Source organism: Tympanuchus pallidicinctus, unplaced genomic scaffold (assembly GCF_026119805.1).
Source record: "Tympanuchus pallidicinctus isolate F22 unplaced genomic scaffold, pur_lepc_1.0 scaffold22, whole genome shotgun sequence".
In the NCBI taxonomy this organism is placed as follows: Eukaryota; Metazoa; Chordata; class Aves; order Galliformes; family Phasianidae; genus Tympanuchus; species Tympanuchus pallidicinctus.
This window is the reverse complement of record NW_026294739.1, coordinates 39,688,298-39,707,696: the sequence shown is the minus strand read 5'-3', so window position 1 is coordinate 39,707,696 and position 19,399 is coordinate 39,688,298. Positions and strand designations below refer to the sequence as shown.

The following is a 19,399-nucleotide window of genomic DNA, read 5'->3' as shown; positions in this document are numbered from 1 at the left end:
GCTGTCTCACATCAGCTATAGGTATAAAGCTTGTACAAAATACATGGGTATGGTTGCTGTTTAACAGACTGTGCCACTAAAACTTGAACTCTATGAACTCTTTGTGTAAGAGGACTTGCATTTTTCCCTGAATGCTCTAAACCACTGCCCTCCCCCCCACACTTGAATGTTTTTCTCTATTGTTCAGAGTACCCAGGAAAAATAAGACTGTGGTTTATCATTCATTTTTGTTTTTTGCCCACATGAAACATAGGCTGTTTTTAAGCTTTATTAAAAACACTCTGTTCTTAGTGCTCCAAATGAACTGGTGAGCAATGATAGTGAAGAGATGAGCTTTTCAGTAATTTTCTTGACATAAGCAACAAATGGTGCTTTGCAGATGCATGTTGTTCGGTGTGCAATGTGAGTGAGTAGCTGTGCAGAAGAGTAACTGCTATGAGAATCTGCTTCTCTGGAAGATGCAATGTTAGATCACCAGTCACTCATTCTTTTCTCTCAGATTCTGCTGGCATCCTTTAGGAATTACATAACGCTTCATACTTGCTACTCTTCAATCGCTTCTATCAAATTTCATAGGTTTAGAAGGTGTCTTTCAGAAATGACAAATGAAATCTAAGATCTAGAACTTAATGTGTTCTATTCCTCACCAATGGATTGCAATGGATTCCTCACCAATTGGCTTGCAAATAGCTGACCATGAAGGATGTGGAAGACAGCCTGAACTGCTCTGTCACTGAGGTAGCTTTTCAGTACTAAAAGGAGTAATCAGGTCATTGGTTTGTTTGTTTAGACACGAAAATTGAAGTGGCAACTTATACCAAGGATGCTATACTAGAACTGCTGTGAAGGGAAAGCTTTTGTCCTAGCTTTGATGCCTACAGGTATCTCCTCAAACTGTGTTTGCAGAACTTATTGTGGCACAGCCCCGGGCTGCTTCATATATAAGGATCTTGCCTTTCTCTGACCTGTTCTTTGTATATCCTGCTTCTGTACAGTGGGCTCTTATAAACCTGCTTGCTATGCAGAGGTTACTATCATTAACTGTTGCATGATTTTCTTCAACCTTTCTCCAAATGGATTGCACAAGCAGGCTAGACCAGCTTTCTGCTCAAAGCAAGAGGCATTATGGCCTGGGTTTCCTATGACATTCCCCAAATCTAAGCTTCATTTGCAAAATGAGCTCAGCTTGTTTTTGTTTTAGAAGTTGGGTATGTTTGAAGCATCACATTTAGTTCAGGATTACCTTGGTTTACATGGTCATCAAGAGTTTTGTCATGCAATATCTCACTGAATATCATCTTGAATACAAACTTGTGATTTTTTTCCCTCAATTTCTTGAGGTTTTTCCCCTGCATTAATTGTTCAGGCTTTCATTTACAGGCACGCACAGCTATTCCTAAAACATGCTTTCTAGGCAAATGCAGTCAATTTCTGGCCAAATGTCAAACCACACACGTAATCTTTTGACTCATATGTATTAAAATATTGAAGATAATGTTCTCTTGATAATTCTTCATGATGGGAAAATGTTCCTCCTTTTCAAAAAATGCATTTGCGTTTATCTTACTGTAGCATTCGCTGAAAGATTACTAATGTGGAGCTTTATAATTAATCCTTTCTGTGCTGTTGTAAGAGTGATCTAATGGACATTTCTGGGAGGACTGCTGATGGGAAGATATTTATAGAGAGTATCAAGGGATGTCTGACAAACTGAGGCACGTAGTTTGGCTTTTAGATATTTGTAACCAGCTCAGAGCAGAGCTGGTGTCAGTGCTGGTGAGTCTGCAGCTTGCTGCTGTGCAGTGTGAGCACACTCTGTGCCTACTGTTCCAGCCCACCCACCATGTTCTGAGAAGAGCTCAGCTTTTCAAATGTTGTAAACACTGCTCCAGCTGTGTGAAACCAGTGGAGTGGCTACAGGAGTTGCTGGAGGGCCAACTGAGGCCAGCCTTAATTATGCAGGCTTTAGAGAAAATAATTTAAGCAGTCCCAACACTGAGCAAGCAAAGATTTCCTCTTAACCCCGTGATAGCAGGAAACCCTGATCCGGAAGGACAAGGCTGTTTGTCTCTGTTTCTCTTTCAGAATGGCTTTTCTTCTTAAAAATCCACACTGAATCCTCAGCTGTACCTGGCTGTGCCTCTGAATCCAGGCCCTTTAGTTTCTTGTTTCTTCATAAGGGAGATTTACTCCATGCGAAACTCTGCAGTGCTATGCTGTGGATGTTCTTTTGTCTCACCTTATGGGACCTGCATGTGGTAAATTTTGGGATACCAGGGATCTGCTCTGAAAATGGTAATGCTGCCCTTCAGAAATGCACCTTCATGTGGTCCTTTCCCTGGTTGTGTTTTTTGTCCTATCAAAACAACCGTTTGTGTAAGGCAGCCTTTCAGGTAGAAGCTGTTGTGGTGGGGAGATGGGGCAGTTACTTGTGCCCCGTGTTTGAGGCACTTTTTTCCTGTGTTTTGGATGGTTCTGTGCTGATGGAGGAACAATACCAGGAACATTGAATTGTTTATGTATAAATTATTGATTAATTTTAAATGAATGGAACTGACAAGAGAAGCACATGTTAAAAGTTTCTAGGGTTCATCAGTCACCATCTGTTACTGAAGTGAATGTGCTGATGGGATGTGAATAAGGCATTAGCTAAACCTGAGTATCTTCCAGTGACAGCAAAAGAAAAAAAAATTAGAGCTGAGAAAGAAAACTGTAGATACAAAATAACAGCAACAGAATGGAGTGAGATAATACAAACAGCTCTACCTGCAGGCAGGAGTCATTACTGTCACTGTAGATCTATGATGCAGATAATGTAAGTGCTTGAGTAGCCGTGTTTTTCCCCCAGCTTAGTTCATCCCCACACATTTGCTGTGCAATAGCTTGCTTGGTGGGTGCAGGGAGAGCTGGGGACTCGTGGCCAGTGCATCATTTGAACGTGTCTAATGCTGGTTCTTGAATTAGGGTTTGTAACAGGGAGGGTCTGTGTCTCTGGTCCTTTTCCTCTCCTAAATGGAATCTGATATGGATTACTAGGTGGCATAAGGGAAAGGGGGACAAAAAAAAGTGATTAACTTTTCATTCAAGCCTTAAATTTCCTTGGGTTTTTAGACTGACTTTAAATGCTGAATCTATCTGGAATGGCAGAGAGATCCTTCATGAAGCTGTGAGCAGTTAAAAGTTTGAGTTACGGGAAAGATAGGTGATGAAACAACTCATGAGGGATATGTGGTACGCTGACAAATACTGAGGCTGTTGAAGTGCGTGTCATAACTGATAAGGCTCTAAATTGCTTTATATACGTGACCTGAAATGCCAACCATTGAGTTCTTGGAATTGAGCATTACAGTACTTCAGAGATTTTATGTTATCTCTGTGGGATACAGTGGAAAATAGCCTGATGGAATTCAGATGATGATTGCTTGATACTACTTAAGAGAACAATTTACCTTAGTGTTCTACACAATTCAGGTGATGATGTCACACCTACTTGAAACTGTTCTGTATTTCAGCTAGCTATGATATTTTGTAATGTCTGACTTCCTATGGTTACTATTAAATACTGCTTTCTGTCTTAGTGGTGGTTGTCTTCTGACAACCACTATGACTTGCATGATTTATTTATTTTGCATATATTTGAAAAAAATTGTAATGAAAAGTGATTTAAATTCGGAATTATAGGACAAACAGTCTAAGATACAGCAGTACTGAAAATATGGCAAATCCTAAGACATATCTCTCCACTTCACCCAAGTTTATTCAATATTCCAATGCTCTGCCATGTCAGCCTTGGGGTTCAAGTACGTACCCAGTAACTGACTGCCCCCCATAGAGCCTCCAGTATGACTAGTAGTTATTTTTGCTCTCTGGCCCAGATTATCAGCTCTTCCCTGAGCAGCACTGACTGAATGGGAAGCATCTTTTTCCACACGCTTGGTTGAAACTAACAGAAATGGGGACCTACGTTACTCACTGAAGTGTTCTGAAGTCTCAGTTGACAGACACAGCTTGTGCCAGGGCAGGGACTGTCTGGCAGCTATATACAGGTTGCTTTAACTATCCTGAGCTAAGTGGGATTTAGACTGTCAACATAGAGCTTAATAATAATGCTCAAAAGCAAAGCACTTTTTTAAGTATAGAAGGAAGTAAATAAGTTCAGGTTTAGTCTACTATGAAAGTTAGCTCTTCTTTTGTGCACTTGGCTCCTTCCCCTTCTGGTAAGAGCTGCTGAAGAGTTTAGCCTTTCTTTTCTTCCTTTTTGATTGAGTACCTTTAGGTTTTACAGCCAGTATTCTCTTTTCAAGTCTTTGGGGGTTTGTATCAGTTAAATCTCTCTTGCTATCCCCCTGCTTCCACACACTCTTCTTGTGGAGACAGTCTGACCATCCTGCTGGTTTGAATATGCCTCCACGTATTAAGTATCAGTTCTTTTACTAAACCATTCCTTTTCTTCTCTGAAGTATTAAACTCTCTCCTCGTTCTCTGATGGACAGCACAGAGCGCAGTTTTATTGAGGCCTGTACTCAGTTTGTCTGCACAGTGGAAAACAGCAAGCTACCATCTGACACTGCTCATTACTCACTCTTGATACAGACCACACACTGCCCACCCCTTTGCAGTAGCAGATTTCCAACCTTTTCCTGTTTATATACTTCACAGCATTTTCTTTCTTGTAAAAACAAATTTCCACCAAGCTCCTTCATTTTTTTGTTTTGTTTAGTTCTGTGATTAAGCATAGGTGATTACTGTATTAGCAGCAGCACCAGAAGTCCAGACTTCCCTTTGTTTCAGTTGGAAAGGACACGTTTTGATGACATTGTTTCATTAGTATCTTCTGGGAAAGGCTAAAAGGTTATTTTCTATCACTGTGGTTTTTTGGTTTTGTTTTGTCTTTCTTCAGGAAAAGGTAAAAGATAGGCCAGTCCTTGGTTAACTGAAGTAAACCAAGGTAGTTTGGTTTACTTCCAGTTAAGTAGTAGTGCAGTAATGACTTTACTAGAAGCAGTAATGACTTTACTAGAAGCAGTAATGACTTTACTAGAGCTTGGTACAGAGGGGTGCTAAACAAACTGCAAACCTCCTGATCAGTTCAGTGCAGGCAGACCAAAGCTCTTTTCCCATGTCCTCTCTACATGTGCAACTTCGTCTTCTGTTCTCACTTACCTTATGTGGCGGGGGGTCATACTGAGAATGGAGTGACTCAAAATACACAAGAGGTGAGAAATCATTCCCACTCCACGTGATCCTGGATTTACCTCTTGGCTAAAGCCCAGTGTGCTATAAACTTCTCGCCTTATGCTGTCTGTGCCTTGAGAAATCTCACAAAACGTAATTCAGACCTGTGCTTCTTGAGCACTCACACCACCTTCCCTACGCAAAGGGGACTTCAGTTAAATGTTGTGAGCTTCTGGAAGAAGGGAGGAGAGCTGTATGTCACCGTGAACTTTTGTTTCTTACCCCTGACTTTTCTTAGGGGTCACAGAATCACCCGGGTTGGAAGGGACCTCAAGGATCATGTAGTTCCTACCCCCCTGCCTAGCAGGGCCACCAAACGTACACATTCAGATCAGGTTGCCCAGGACCCTGTCCAACCTGGCCTTGAACACGTCCAAGGACGGGGCATCCACAACCTCCCTGGGCAGCCCGTTCCAGGGCCTAACTACTCTCCTTGTAAAGAACTTCCCCCTAACATCCAACCTAAATCTTCCCTCTTTCAACTTGGATCCATTTCCCCTAGTCCTGCTATTGTCAGCCCTTTTGAAGAGTTTACTCCCCTCCTGGGTGTAGGTTCCCTTCAGGTATTGATAGGCTGCAATGAGGTCACCCCACAGCCTTCTCTTCTCCAGGCTGAACAAGCCCAACTCCCTCAGCCTGTCCTCATAGGGGAGGTGCTCCAGCCCCTTGATCAATCTTAGTCGCCCTCCTCTGGACCCTTTCCAAAATCTCAATGTCTTTCTTGTACTGAGGGCTCCACACCTGGACACAGTACTCCAGATGGGGCCTCACAAGAGCCGAGTAGAGAGGGACAATCACCTCCCTCTCCCTGCTGACCACCTCTCCTGATGGAGCCCAGGATCCCATTTGCCTTTCGAGCTGCCAGAGCGCACTGCTGGCTCATGTTCAGTCTCTCGTCCATCAGGACCCCGAGGTCCTTCTCTGCCGAGCTGCTCTCAAGGCCCACTCCTCCCAGCCTGTACGGGTGCCTGGGGTTCTTCCGGCCCAAATGCAAAACCTTGCACTTTGCCGTGTTGAACCTCATTAGGTTCACCAGAGCCCAGCCCTCTAGCCTGTCGAGGTCCCTCTGAATGGCATCCCTTCCTTCCACCGTATCAACCGCACCACTCAGCTTGGTGTCGTCAGCAAACTTGCTGAGGGTGCACTCAATTCCCTCATCGATGTCATTAATAAAGATGTTAAAGAGCACCGGTCCCAAGACAGACCCTTGGGGGACACCACTTGCTACCGGCCTCCACCTGGACAAGGAGCCATTGACCACCACCCTCTGTCTGCGGCCCTTCAACCAATTGCTTATCCACCGTGTCGTCCACCCATCAAATCCACTTCCCTCCAATTTGGAGATGAGGATGTGGTGGGGACCATGTCAAAGGCCTTGCTCAGGTCCAGGTAAATGACATCGGTCGCCTTCCCTTTGTCCACCAATGCCGTCACTCCATCATAGAAGGCCACAAGATTAGTCAGGCATGACCTTCCTTTGGTGAAGCTGTGCTGGCTGTCTCGGATCACATGCTCATTCTTTATGTGAACCAGCATGTTGTCCAGGAGGATCTGTTCCATGATCTTCCCAGGCATGGGTCATTAGAACACGTGGCAAAAAGAGGGGATCTCTAAGTTGATTGAATGTTTTACCATCCTCTCTACACCCCATCTGCATTTTGTCTTTATTACCAAAAGAAAAAAGGCAACAGCAGCAAAAATAATCAAAGAAGTCAGAAATAAGTCGTATTGGTTTTATCCATCCGAGTGCCAGCAGCACCAAAGATCTGGAGGTACCTGCCTGTTTTAAACAAAGGTGTTTGAGATACGCTTTTAGAACAGCTCAACAAACAAGCTCTGTGCATCTCAGCAATGTGTTTCTTTCAACTTCACTTCTGAGCATTTTTGTGGCGCCCAACCACCAGTTTGGTCTGATCACTTGAGCCCATCTGCAGCAGATTCTTGATGTCTGCAAAATGGCATTCTGTGCTGAGTGAGCTTTTGGTGTAGATTTTGGGTAAAGGCAAAGGTTGTGAAGTTACAATGTATCTTACAAGCTGAGTGGGAAGATGTGTAATCTCCTTTCTCATTTTCACTTCTTTGTTTATGACTTAGTCCCTATTTAAATATTTAATGTTGTCCAGTATTGTACTGTATTTAGACTGTGGTCCTCCAACCAAAAGCAATCTTTTTGTTGCAAATGATAGAATCCCTTTTAATTGAACTAGCCTGAAAGCTATTCAAATTGCTAAGGGTTCATGTACTGTTTAGGGAGGGGAAAAAATATATACTGCGATACATTGCAAGTGATACATAACAGTGAAGGCACAGTGTCTGCAGAGGGAATCAAAAAGAAAGGGTAAAAATGACACAAAAATTGAATAATAAATATTAGAGCATGCTATGCTTGGCCAGTGATACATTTAACTCTAGCTTATCTAAGGGATATTTTGTACAACTTTAATATCTAGGAAGTATCACAAAGGTATTTGTGAAGGGTTTTTCTGTTCTCTGATGCTAGGCAGAAGTTGAGGTTACCTTTTGTAGCAGTGGAAGACTGCAATTGAAGACAGACCTGCTCAGTAACCTAAATCTTTTTTGTACGTGTGCTCTGTATTCTTTCTAGCTAAGGAAACGCCATTGGTCTCCAGTATCATTTTAGCAGCTGGATTATTTCCAAAGGGGCTAGGCTCAGTCAGTCAGCATTTCAGAGTCCCAGTGAAACCGTGCTCCCAGCCACCAAATGCACATCCGTGTCTCCAAACCCCCATGGCATTCAGCCCGGTTCTTGGCTGGTGTTAGATTGTTCATTACCTTCATTGTTTGTGCAACTTTTCCATTATAACCGCTGTCAGTGGTGAAGTCAGATGGCAATGATGACATTCTTGGCATAACTTTCCCCTCCTACCCCCCTTACTTAGAAAAAATATCGCGTAGTAGCACTTAATTCAGTTTCAGAGTTGCCTTATTTGTCCTATTGGTTTGATGAGTCACACTCCTTATCCAGCTACTGTGACAAGGCCAAGCAAATGGTACAGGGTGAGCAACCAGTGTGCTGGAGACGCTGCTGTAAAGCATGTTGAGAACATGTTGAAATAATGGCAGTAAACTGGAAATCTGCAGATCTACTGTGAGCTAAAAGTGCTTCAGATTTGTAAATGCTTGTGCCTGGAGCAGGCTGCACAGTGGCTTTGAGGGCACTTATTCAAGTGTCAAAAGACAGGAAAAATCTGTTCTTATGTGTCATACTCACAGAATTTCCTACTTGAAGTGACTTCTAAAAGTAGTGTGAAAAAGACTTAGCTGGTGAATACACCTAAAGGCTGACAGAACACGTATGAACAGATCCTCTTAGTGCAGGTCACTGAACTGACAGAAGGACTTTCGAGAGAACATTATTCCTTTTTCCATCCTGCTTATTTCAGGTGATACCTGAATACACAGCACCACATGTCCATACGCTATTTTCTTGATTATCTGACTCCTCTTTAGGTGCAGAAGATTGCAGTCTATCATTTCAAAAGTCGTGATGTTGATCACAAACCACAGAAGAGGACAAGCTGGTAGTAGCTTTTTTCATGTTAGAGGTGTGGTGGGTAGGAAGGAGTCTCGAGTGGGGAGTGATGGAGGAACTGCCTTGATAATGGAAACAAAACTGGAATGATGGTGAAAAATGCCCTACAGTAAATGGCATCTAGGGTACAAATACTCATTGTCAGTTAGATGTAATAGAAACCAATGTCAGAAAATAACCTGCTGGCACTCAATTTCCCAATACAAAGGGCCAAGATCACTCCGGTCTGAATTGCTCAGACCACCTTGCCTATACCCTTTCCAGGCCCTTTAGCTCATGCTCCCTGCCCTCTTACCAAGTGAATCAGTCTGTCCAGCCTTCACAAATTTCCCTGTTGTGCATCTTTTTTATTTTATCCTACTGATTCCCTTCTACCTTCATGGATACTGCAGCTCTCACATGCAGAAATGGCTAGCATCAATGCGTTTTTATTTGCTGCATCACAATGAGTATTTCTGTAAGATGAGTGTAATGTCAGGAGCATCTTTTGAAATAAACGTTCGAGGCCTGTAGCCTCAGGCTTCAAATTGCTGATTTGAGAAAGATTTGCCTGTGTTACAAAAGCAACATTTAAGAAGATCATACTGGTTAATTAATGATCTTGCTCCAAGACATTGCCTTAAAAAACAAACCAGACAATTACTTTAAGATTATATTTAGTTGTTGTTTTTCCCTTATCTGCCCAGCCCAAATTCTGCCTCTCTTAAATGCTTGTTTTGTGATTGCCATATACAAAGGAGGCAATGCTTCCAGACTAACCCGTTATTTTGGCCCACGGTGTCAGAGGCAGATGTTGGTGGTACTGCAGTACAGGTTGAGCCTTCCCACCAATATTCCATTACATGTTGCTGTGTGACGGATGGCAGCAGAGGGGCACTCTGACAAAATAGCCTCTGATGTGAAAGTGCAATGGAGCAAAAGTGCAGAACTGAGTATCTTGAAGTAGGGGAAACTGCACCCACTGACATTCATTGATTGCTGAACATTTGTGCAGACCAAGCAGCAGATGTGAGCACAGCGAGGTGATGGGTGGTGCAGCTGCAGCAGTGACAGTGAGTCCCCTCTGCTGGTGCAGGATCTCATGATTGCAGCATGCAGGCTCTTGTTCATGCTGGCAAAACTGCACAGCTAGTAGTGGTGACTAAGTCGAGAAACAGAACTTGCTCTATCAAGTAGCTTTATTGTGCTCTTTGTTATCTGCTGTAGTTTCCATGGAAATAAACAGGAGGCACTGATTTCAGGGCAACCTATGTGTATGCAAGTAAGTTCTGAGAGATGTTCTAAGAAACAGCTTATGGAGAAAGGCCTCTCTTTCTGCAGTGATTTAAGTGGTCAGGACTAAATTAACCTAAGTCAGACAGCAACAGAAGAAAGATGTGGTTTACTTAAATGAGATTTTGTTTTTTGATTTTATTTTTTTTTTTTTTAAGTACATATTTATATAAATGCTTCTGTTGTACTGCTCCTTCAGGATACATCTTCAGTGAGAGCTGAAAAGATCAGTAGTTAACGTGGCTTGCTAACAGGCGCAGGCAGCTTGGTGTGGCTTCTGGTTAAGATTCCCTATGTGCTATGGATTTCTTAGTGATAAGAAAAATTCTGATTTCAACCCTCACCTAACTCATTACAGTGGAGTTAAATACCACTGTATGCTTTGAGTGTGAATTGGGCAGGGAGAGACAGCACAGATAGGGTCAGAAGCCTGGAAACAAGTAGACGGAAGCAGGTAAAACATGCTGTGGAATGCTGTAAAGGAGCTACATTAAAATAATTGAGATTTCTGCCATCGCTTCATCTTGTGTTTGGGTCCCAAACGTTCTGATTGCTCTTCTAAAAGGACTGACCTTAACAGGGCTCTTCTTCTCTCTGCTTGTTTGATATGACAGAGTAATGCTTTCCATGTTATTAGTGATGTTTTCATGACACCTGGAATAATGTCCCACTATCTCTGCTCTGAAGTACAGCTGATACAGTGTCGAAACAAATACTCCAGGTTAGCCATGCTTGGTTTTACATGCCCTGGCTTGAATGCATTTCCTATCATCTTTCAGATGCTATCAATCATAGTGAATCAGTCTTCAGCTTATTAGCATCTGGAAGAAGATCTGAACTGGCAGGAAAGTATATACAATCAACCCATGGGTTACTGCTAGTGTTGGTATATGCTAATTATATGCTGAGCGATCATACTAAAACCATGTGGAGCAGCTTTCAAAAACCATGTCCTATATTTAGCAAAACTCGGATATAATTACTCTGCCTTCAGCAATTGACACAGTGGCCACCTCTCTCTGTTCTACTTGCAGATTAAAATCCATTGGCAAACATGATCAGTTAGGATACGCACTGTAAATAAGAGGCTAATCCTACACTGGTCTGTGTTCTCCCTGTGCAATGTGAGCAATGGCTGCGTGACCTCTGTTCCTCATCTCTCCTGGGCAGGTGTGCATTGTAACCAAAGGCCACAGCTTTTGCTTCAGAGTTGGAACTGGAACTTGCATACTTGAGTACACTGAGGTACACAAGAGGGATTTCACAGATGAATGTAAGACCCTGCAGCCAGACTGCAAGGGTACTAAATAACTAAATCTTTCCAGTGGCACTAATATCACTGAGGTGGGATGTAGATTTTAAGGCATTTCCATCAGTACTGCTTTATTTAGCCAACCTTTGATTAATAGAAAATATTTAAAACAAGACAGTCTGTAGGAATTTTACATCTATTTCTGAAACAATTTATCTCACCTGTGATTACCCCCTTTTTTTCAAGAATGAAGATTTTATGATCATTTTACGATGCCTGAGCAGCAGTTTCTGGAGTAATCTCTGAAAATCATCTTACATCAGCAGAGTGGAAACCACCTGCAAATAGGAAGTCACTGGTTATTGTAGAAACTGCTACTGTCAGGGCTGCTGGTCACTTGCTGAATACGTATAGGTTTGCTGCTGTTGGGCCTAAGCTGAGCCCCACGTGCACTGGTTCAGAATCACCACTCTTCACAGGGAAGTACGAAATGTTCTTCACTTCATCTGTCGTGTCTGAGCACAATGTTAGCACTGCAGTGCAAGGAGGGAGCACAGCCCCACTCTGCAGTCAGGGCTGCATTTTGAATAAGTGACACCACATCTGCATTCTTTTATTTATTTCAACACTATGATTTAGGAGCCTAAATGCAAGTTCTTCCCTTTTATTTCAGCAAGTAGCACTGCAATCATAACTTACAAAAATGTTTAAAATACAAAATGTACATGAAATTACAATACAAGGCTCTGTAAACATCTAGAACTTATTCTTTATTGTCCCATATTTTTAAATATAAAACTTCAATTTGAATGATTTCCAAACCTGAAGGAATGACATCCATTCTGAGTATCAAAAATAGAGTTTCAAAGCTCTGTTTGTATCAGGACAAAACAGTCATGTTCTTTTCATTCTTTGGTTTAAAAAGAATGGCAGTTCCACTGACAAGCTGAAAGTTTCACTACAGAAACAGAGATGGCATGTTTATGGTAATTCCAAAAAACTCCCTGCCCCTTTGATTAAAATATTATCCCTTTTTTTTTTTTTTTTTTTTTTTTTTTTTTAATGTTGATCTCTTTTGGCCCTTCTTATAGAAAAGCAACCCCATTTTTAAGGCTTTCCTTCAGGTTAATCTAAATTAGTTTTGGAAGAGGAAGGAGAAAAGACTTCAGGGCAAGAAAGTGGATGCCAACAAAACATCAATAGTTGCCAGGTTCTGCTGTTTAATTAAATTTGCATAGTCCAATAGAGATTGTGTGCTTTTTATATCACTAAAATTATACAAGATAAACAGTCTTTACCTACGTTATCACACAAGCTAAAATAAAATTAAGACCCTTGTATTGAAGCTTTTACAAGGCAAATACAAAACTGCTTTAGTATCCAAAGCTATATATATATTTTTTTCATTTCATTTTTAAATAGGAAAGCATCTATGTCTACAGGCATCAAGGTATTTAAAGGCATCAGAAAATTTAGTGCATAGCAACTCTGTATTGTATGGGCTCCTATATTTTAGGTACAGTATGAATTCCAGCTACTTACTTGGAGAACTTGCAAGGAGAATCTGTACCAGTAGGATAAAGGAGTATAAATCCCATACGGTATGAAAAGCTTTTAAGTTAGAATTTTCCTACAAACAATGCTTAATGCAAAAGACCCAATAAATGATTGAAAACTGGAACATGCCTTGCCACCAGCACACAGTCTGAAGACAATTGCATAGCTTACCATGGGGGCTTTTTGGTGTCTTTTTAATGTCAAAAACGTAAGCACGTGTACTTCTGAGCAGGTCACCCTTATCTATGATCACAAATGAGTAGAGGACAGAGTAAAGCACCATCACTAAGGGACAAGTGTAATATCACACCTTTCAGATTACAGCCCTGCCAATCTTTTACTTCAGTTCTTCAGATTTGCACCACTGAACAGTACATTCACTAGGAGGATGCTTAGATTCCCAGCACACGTGCCATGCCCCTGTGTTCAGCTGTCTGAAGTAACTATGAAACACCACCACAGTAGCTTTAGGGTGGACTCTAAGAGGAGGGAACTGACAAGAGTTACAGCTTCACCTCCTTAGTGAATGGCCTTTTAAAAAGGCACATGACTCAGCTATTAATAAGATGTGATTATAGCTACTTCAATCCTAGAACTTGCATGCTGACTTAAATGTAGATGTAATGCTTTGCCTGCAAAAGGGTGAATGAAGTCTTCTCTATAGTTTTCCAGCAAAATGCAACACTGGGAATCTGAATTCACTCTTATGGGTATGGATGTTACAATTTGGTAATGGAGTTGACTTAAAGACTTAAATTTTACTGTAATTTTTTACGAGCCTATGATAATCTAGAGAACAGAGATGCATCCTCCACGTGTGATTAGCTGATAAAATGTCCGCTGAGCATCTGAGATTCAGTATATTTCTCATCTTATTTGGCTGTGATTGTTGTACCCTGTATTTTCCATATCAGGAAAGCTCTGTAAACGACCATTTCTTGAGAGGGAGGGAACGTTTGTGGCCTAAGCAGGCAGTTTTAGATCCTCTCCTAGGTGCCTAATCATAGAGGCCCGAGACTTTTAGTAATTATGTAAACAGATTGTCTCAGATGTATCACATAATGTTGGTGAGGGAAACATGTCCTTGGGGCGCAGCACCATGTACTGCTGCCATGAGTCTGGTGCATTTCTTTGGTAGCTTATGCTTTACACATCTACAATTCAACACGGACAAGTTATGCTACTTACTCACTAGCTCACAGTAAATTACTTTTTTGCAGACTGAGTTTATGAACAGTTTAAGGAGCTGCATTATCTCCTTAGGACTTCAAAGTGGCATGGTGAGGCATACAGCACATAAAAGATACAGACGTGGTCAAAGGATTTATTGCATGGAAAACTTGAATGCCACTGAATTGGTGACTTGAAAAATGCATTCTGCAGGGTTACCAGGAACACTTGGATCCTCAGCAAATATTAAAATTTCTCCTGTTATCTAACATGGCTTTGATGTTGCTGTTCTTTAATCTAAAATCCTACTTCTCAAATTTGATTACAAATGTAACTTTCTAAGAAAAACCTATTTCAAGGAACCTGTGCTAATAAAGTACAGGAAAATTATCCACAAAGTTATAAAAGTTAAATTTTGGAATGTCATTTCTATCCCAACACTTTCATGATGGAATGGTCTTTTTGCAGCCTATCAAGTAACATTTTCAGTTTATAAACAAGTGCAGATCTACATTTGGCTTTGCTTCCTATGATTCTAAGAAAGAAAACACTACAGTATTTGTATACACAATGGCTTCCATGGCATTGGCTTCAGATGACAGGTATGATCTGCCACTGGAAGATCATAATAAAAATAAAATTAAACAATATAAGCTTAAAGGCTTTCCAAAATGACCAAAAGGTGTTAACAAATCATCAGTTACAAACTGCGCTATCTCTAAGGGAAAGCAGCACACTGAAGATGTGTATTAAATCTTTTTCCACATTCAGTTCTGTGAATATTGTAAGAGCAAACTAACATCTCCACACATTTGAAGCATTTATAATATAAAAGTATTCTATTTCAATGCAAAAAGCAAAGCTTATTTGTATCTCCAAAACAGTTAGAAGTATCTGGCGCAGATTGTGTGTCCATTTTAAGAAGTCTCTTTACAGCATCCGATGAACTATAATTATAAATGCTCTGTCTCTACATCAAAAATGTAACCCACTAAAAGGGCTTTGCAAGGATCCACTGTTCCAGTTCATAAAGGCCACAGAGTTGGAAGCACAGGAAGTCTAAAGAGGAAGAGGACGAAGAGTATTCAGAGAGACTGTGAAGTTTTCATGTATGTTTAGCTGTAAGCTTATCTGTTACTGGATTCCATCAGATATTCTTGTCTCCAAAGATCCAGGGCACGTACATGGAGACTGGGTGGCCACTGTTGTTCCATGTGACACTGAGATCTGTGACATATCTCTTCCTATGATCTCATTTACTAAAAAAAGAAAAGAAAAAAGGCTGTTTTTATGCTTTTCAAAACACATCCCATCCCTTTTAAAAAGGAGTACTGTGGTGCTAAGCCGTGATGCAGCAAGTTAACAGGGTGAATAAGGACACTAACTTCAGTAACAGTTAAACAGGAGTGCAATCTATGTCATAGCATCTCTATAACGCTTGCAGAAAACAAGCAAATGCGTATTCATGAAAGCCAGGTCAATAAAAGGCACAGTACAGGTCAGTTTAATACAGGTTTCTTAGAGCTTTGTGTTCAGGAGACCTACTGGCACAATTACCAACCCCAGGCTCTCTAAAGCTACTTACAGAACTTCCTCAGAACTTGGATGCTGTTAATGTTTTATTATTTTTTTAAAACTCCATACTTATTTAATTGGCCAGTTTTCTGAATGTTTATGTTTCTAATGCTGCAGTAACAAAACCAGTCAGTTTTTCTACAGTGGAGGATTAATACTGACTAATATTGACTGGCATGTCAATTCAGTTTGGGTGCCACAGCAGGTGTAGAATCTGTCACTCTGCAAGACATAGAGTACACCAAATTATAGTAATATTAGGAATGCCTCTGCTATGAATTTGTTTGGATATTCTCTAAGCATACATATAATATGATTCTTTTGTTGAATAATGATCATTCCTAGTGCAAGAGGACATGATTTTTGCACCTAGAAGTATTATGCTCCATCAGTTTCTGTCAGGGCACTTGTTGGCTTGCTTTAAGGGGCCCCAACAGCTATTATTTCCTGCATGCTGTTGAACAGGATGTTGCTGCACAAATCAAATACTGCAAATACTCAGTTAAAATGTTGATGAGTGGTACAACAAGAAGCAACGTAGCTAAATCCTTATCTTTTGAAATTATTAGACTTCAAGTTACTTCAGGTTTCAGTCTATCTTATATGCAGTGTGTATGTGCATATATGGTAGGCAGCATCAGTACAAAGTGGTCTATGCTGCCTATGCCTTGTAGCTCCCACAGTGTTTACAAACTGAATAACGTGTGGCCAAATGGCATTAAACTTTCTGGAAATGACTTTATGTCATGAGAACAAGAGCTGGTCATGTGGTGTGTTATTTGCCAAGTTTCTGCACAGTTCATTATGTAGAGTATTAAAGTTATCAGTTAATTTGTTTTAAACAATCGACTTCTACACTAACTTTCCTTTTTAAATCTATGAGTTATAGCTCTGTCATGCTTTGTATCTTGGAATTAGAGAACTTTTTTTGGCAGTTTTTAGCTTGATGTTAAGACAGGTTTGTCTGTAAGGAACAAAGGGGTAAGGGTAAGCCTGCAAACTCCAAAGTCTTTAGGGTGACATCAATTATGTACATATGATGGTAAAACTGCTTCAGAGACAGCTCAGACTGCAGAAGGCAACAGCAGGGGTGAAAGCATGCTGACCTTCTGCAGCACAGCAGCCCGGCTGCCAGGTTTGAGGCAACCAGGCGAGGCTGTTCTGGGAGTCACATGCATGGGCTGAGGCACATGGCTGCTGCTGTGCTGCTGTGCCCAGCATGCTTTTAAGTAGTGGAGGGGTTGAATGGGACAGTTGGGGAGTCCCTGTGCAGCATGCTGGCTATCAGATGGAAGAGTGGGCATTTAAATCAGGAAAGCAGATTTCCTAGAGGAGGCTGATTTTCAGAAGCTTTTTTTTTTTTTTTTTTTTTTCCCCTAAACCAACAAAAAATGACAGTAACAAAACCCTATCACTGCATGGAAGTCATGCTGAATTAGGTAGCTTGGAAGTCCTTTGTAATAGCTCACTGAAGATATGTACAACTCAGGGTGGTAAACATGATACTCAGCTATATCTACATGGCATTATCATAGAATGGATCGGGTTGGAAGGAACCTTTAAGATCATCTAATTCCAACCTCCTTGCTATAGGCAGGGACACCTCCCATAGACCAGGTTGATCAAAGACCCTTCCAGCCTGGCCTTGAAGGCCTTCGTGGAGGAGGTATTCACAACTTCTCTGGGCAACGTGGTCCAGTGTCTCACCACCCTCACTGTACAGAATTTTTTCCTGATACCCAGTCTAAATCTACAGTCTCCCAGTTTAAAGCCATTTCTGTTATCGCTTATAGAAAGTTCCTCCCTAGCTTTCCTGTAGGCAATCACAATTGTCTAACTGTGCAGTAGTATAAGTTAAGACAGCTTAAAAGGTAAATAATGTAATTAATAAGAAGAGCTGAAGTCTGTGTAGAAATGTACAGAACTGAAGGTAAAAATCACACTGTTTGCCTTCTGTGTTAATTTTTGAGAAAACACTTAAGACTAAATTAGTATTCCGGAAGTTAGTATTAAAATACACGACACATTGCCTTCCTCCACAGAGAATCAGTATTACCCCAGAACATTTATTTGTCCGTGATTGAAACATTTAAATTCATGAGTGTAAATGCAGGTTTCTTGTAAGGCTGGCTAGCAAAACTGAAGTTCTTATGTGACAAATTGGGATAGGAAGTCTGTTTTGTCAGTCCAGAGAGAGGCCAGAGCTGATGATGGTTTGTTTGTTTATTTTAAACCTGCACTTATTTTTAGTAACATTTCTTCTCTCCCTTCAACAAAAGTTTCCTGGGGAAGGCTGCTAAGCTCTCAGGATTCAGCAGCAGTGCTCTCAAGTGTGTTCTCAAGTTCTGTGGCCTGTCTGTCAGGTTCAAGAATGGTGTGCAGCTTACAGCTGTGTTGTCCTTTTGAGGAAGCCCAATCTCATGAGAGTTAAGATGGGGAATAGCACCTTGGCTCTCAGTTTAACTACCTTTTTTTCCTAATGAAGCTTCCTCTGTACGTTTCATGCCTGGTGATCTGACTGCTAGTCCCAGAACTCTACTCACTAGAGATGAGGAATTAGAAATATTTTATATACAAATAATTACAGAAATCCAGCTAATATTCAATACTCCTGTGTGTGCTAACAATCTACGTTGCTGATCTTGGATCAGATTTAAAACAAACAAACAGCAGTGGCACACATTGTAATTCACATTGAAATGTGGCAGATTCTCCCACTACCAAAGTGACAACTGTGTTCTAATAACTTGATTGTCAAATACAGCATGGCTCAAAATGCACTGCATTTTGGTCCCTGCACTGGGACAGCTGGTAAAAGCTATTGCTCCAGCTGCTAGCTGCATGAACAGCCAGGCCATTCATGAAGATGTGCTGAACTGTTGCAATTTGCAATCCAGAGTTTTTAAATAAACTAAAATTAGGTTGTGCTGCTCACCATTTGTGCAATGACACAAAGCTAGGGGGAGTAATCCTTACAGCTGTTCCCATACAGATGTGTCCTGTCTGCTGTACTGATAAACTTCTTAGAAGAAATTCTCACCTTTTGAAAATTATCTGCATTAGCTGATTTGAGCAGAATGGAGATCTTTTGTTATGAAACACAAGAATATCATAAGAGAAAGTGCTTTCTAAGAACAGGTTGTGGTTTTGGATGAATTTTTAGAACAGTCTTGAGGAAATTGCAGTAACAAGCTCTTAAAAGAGACAAACCAGTCCTTTTACATATTTGCAAGGTCTATCTTCCCCCCCATTTCTTTTATCAGTTCTACAACATCACTTTATGTTCCAGACCCATAACTTGTCAGACATCTTGCACACCTTACCATCTTACTAAATTTTTCTTATTGAGACACAGTTAGATGTAAACCCTGAGACAGGTGTCTTCAGTGCACTGATCAGAAGTGTAATCATCCTCTTTTTAGCTACAATGTCAACCAAAAACTGACATCTGCCTACACTGTTTTAACCACAGCTCCCCATCTCTGTGAGTGCTGACAAACATTTCGTACAGGAATGCAGCAAATGATTCCTACACCCTAAAGGCCTTCCTGCTAATAATGCAAGCAGCCTCCTTTCCCTTGCAGGAAGCTGGTAATCTGGGATCAATGTCCATGCTTTCTGTAGAACAAGACAGTCTCTGTAACAAGCAGTTGCCAAGCATTTCAGGTTTTCATAGGCCAAAAATACTTCTGTGGAGGACTATCAGGAAACCAGTTCAGATTAAGAACTATTAATGTAAGGGCAGTAGTAAAGACCAAGGGAAAAGCAGGAAAAAACACATAGTG

General features: G+C 41.0%; 1 protein-coding gene across 2 annotated transcripts in view; it reads right to left on the bottom strand.

Moving 5' to 3' along the window:
* Window positions 1-11,960: 11,960 nt before the first annotated feature.
* Window positions 11,961-19,399, bottom strand: part of NFATC3 (nuclear factor of activated T cells 3) — a 59,750-nt gene continuing 52,311 nt past the window's right edge. For both annotated transcript variants that reach the window (XM_052685649.1, XM_052685648.1), the window contains one exon: window positions 11,961-15,298. In XM_052685649.1, the coding sequence (XP_052541609.1) occupies window positions 15,174-15,298 (125 nt within the window). In that variant the 3' untranslated portion in view covers window positions 11,961-15,173. The remainder of the gene's footprint in view (window positions 15,299-19,399) is intronic.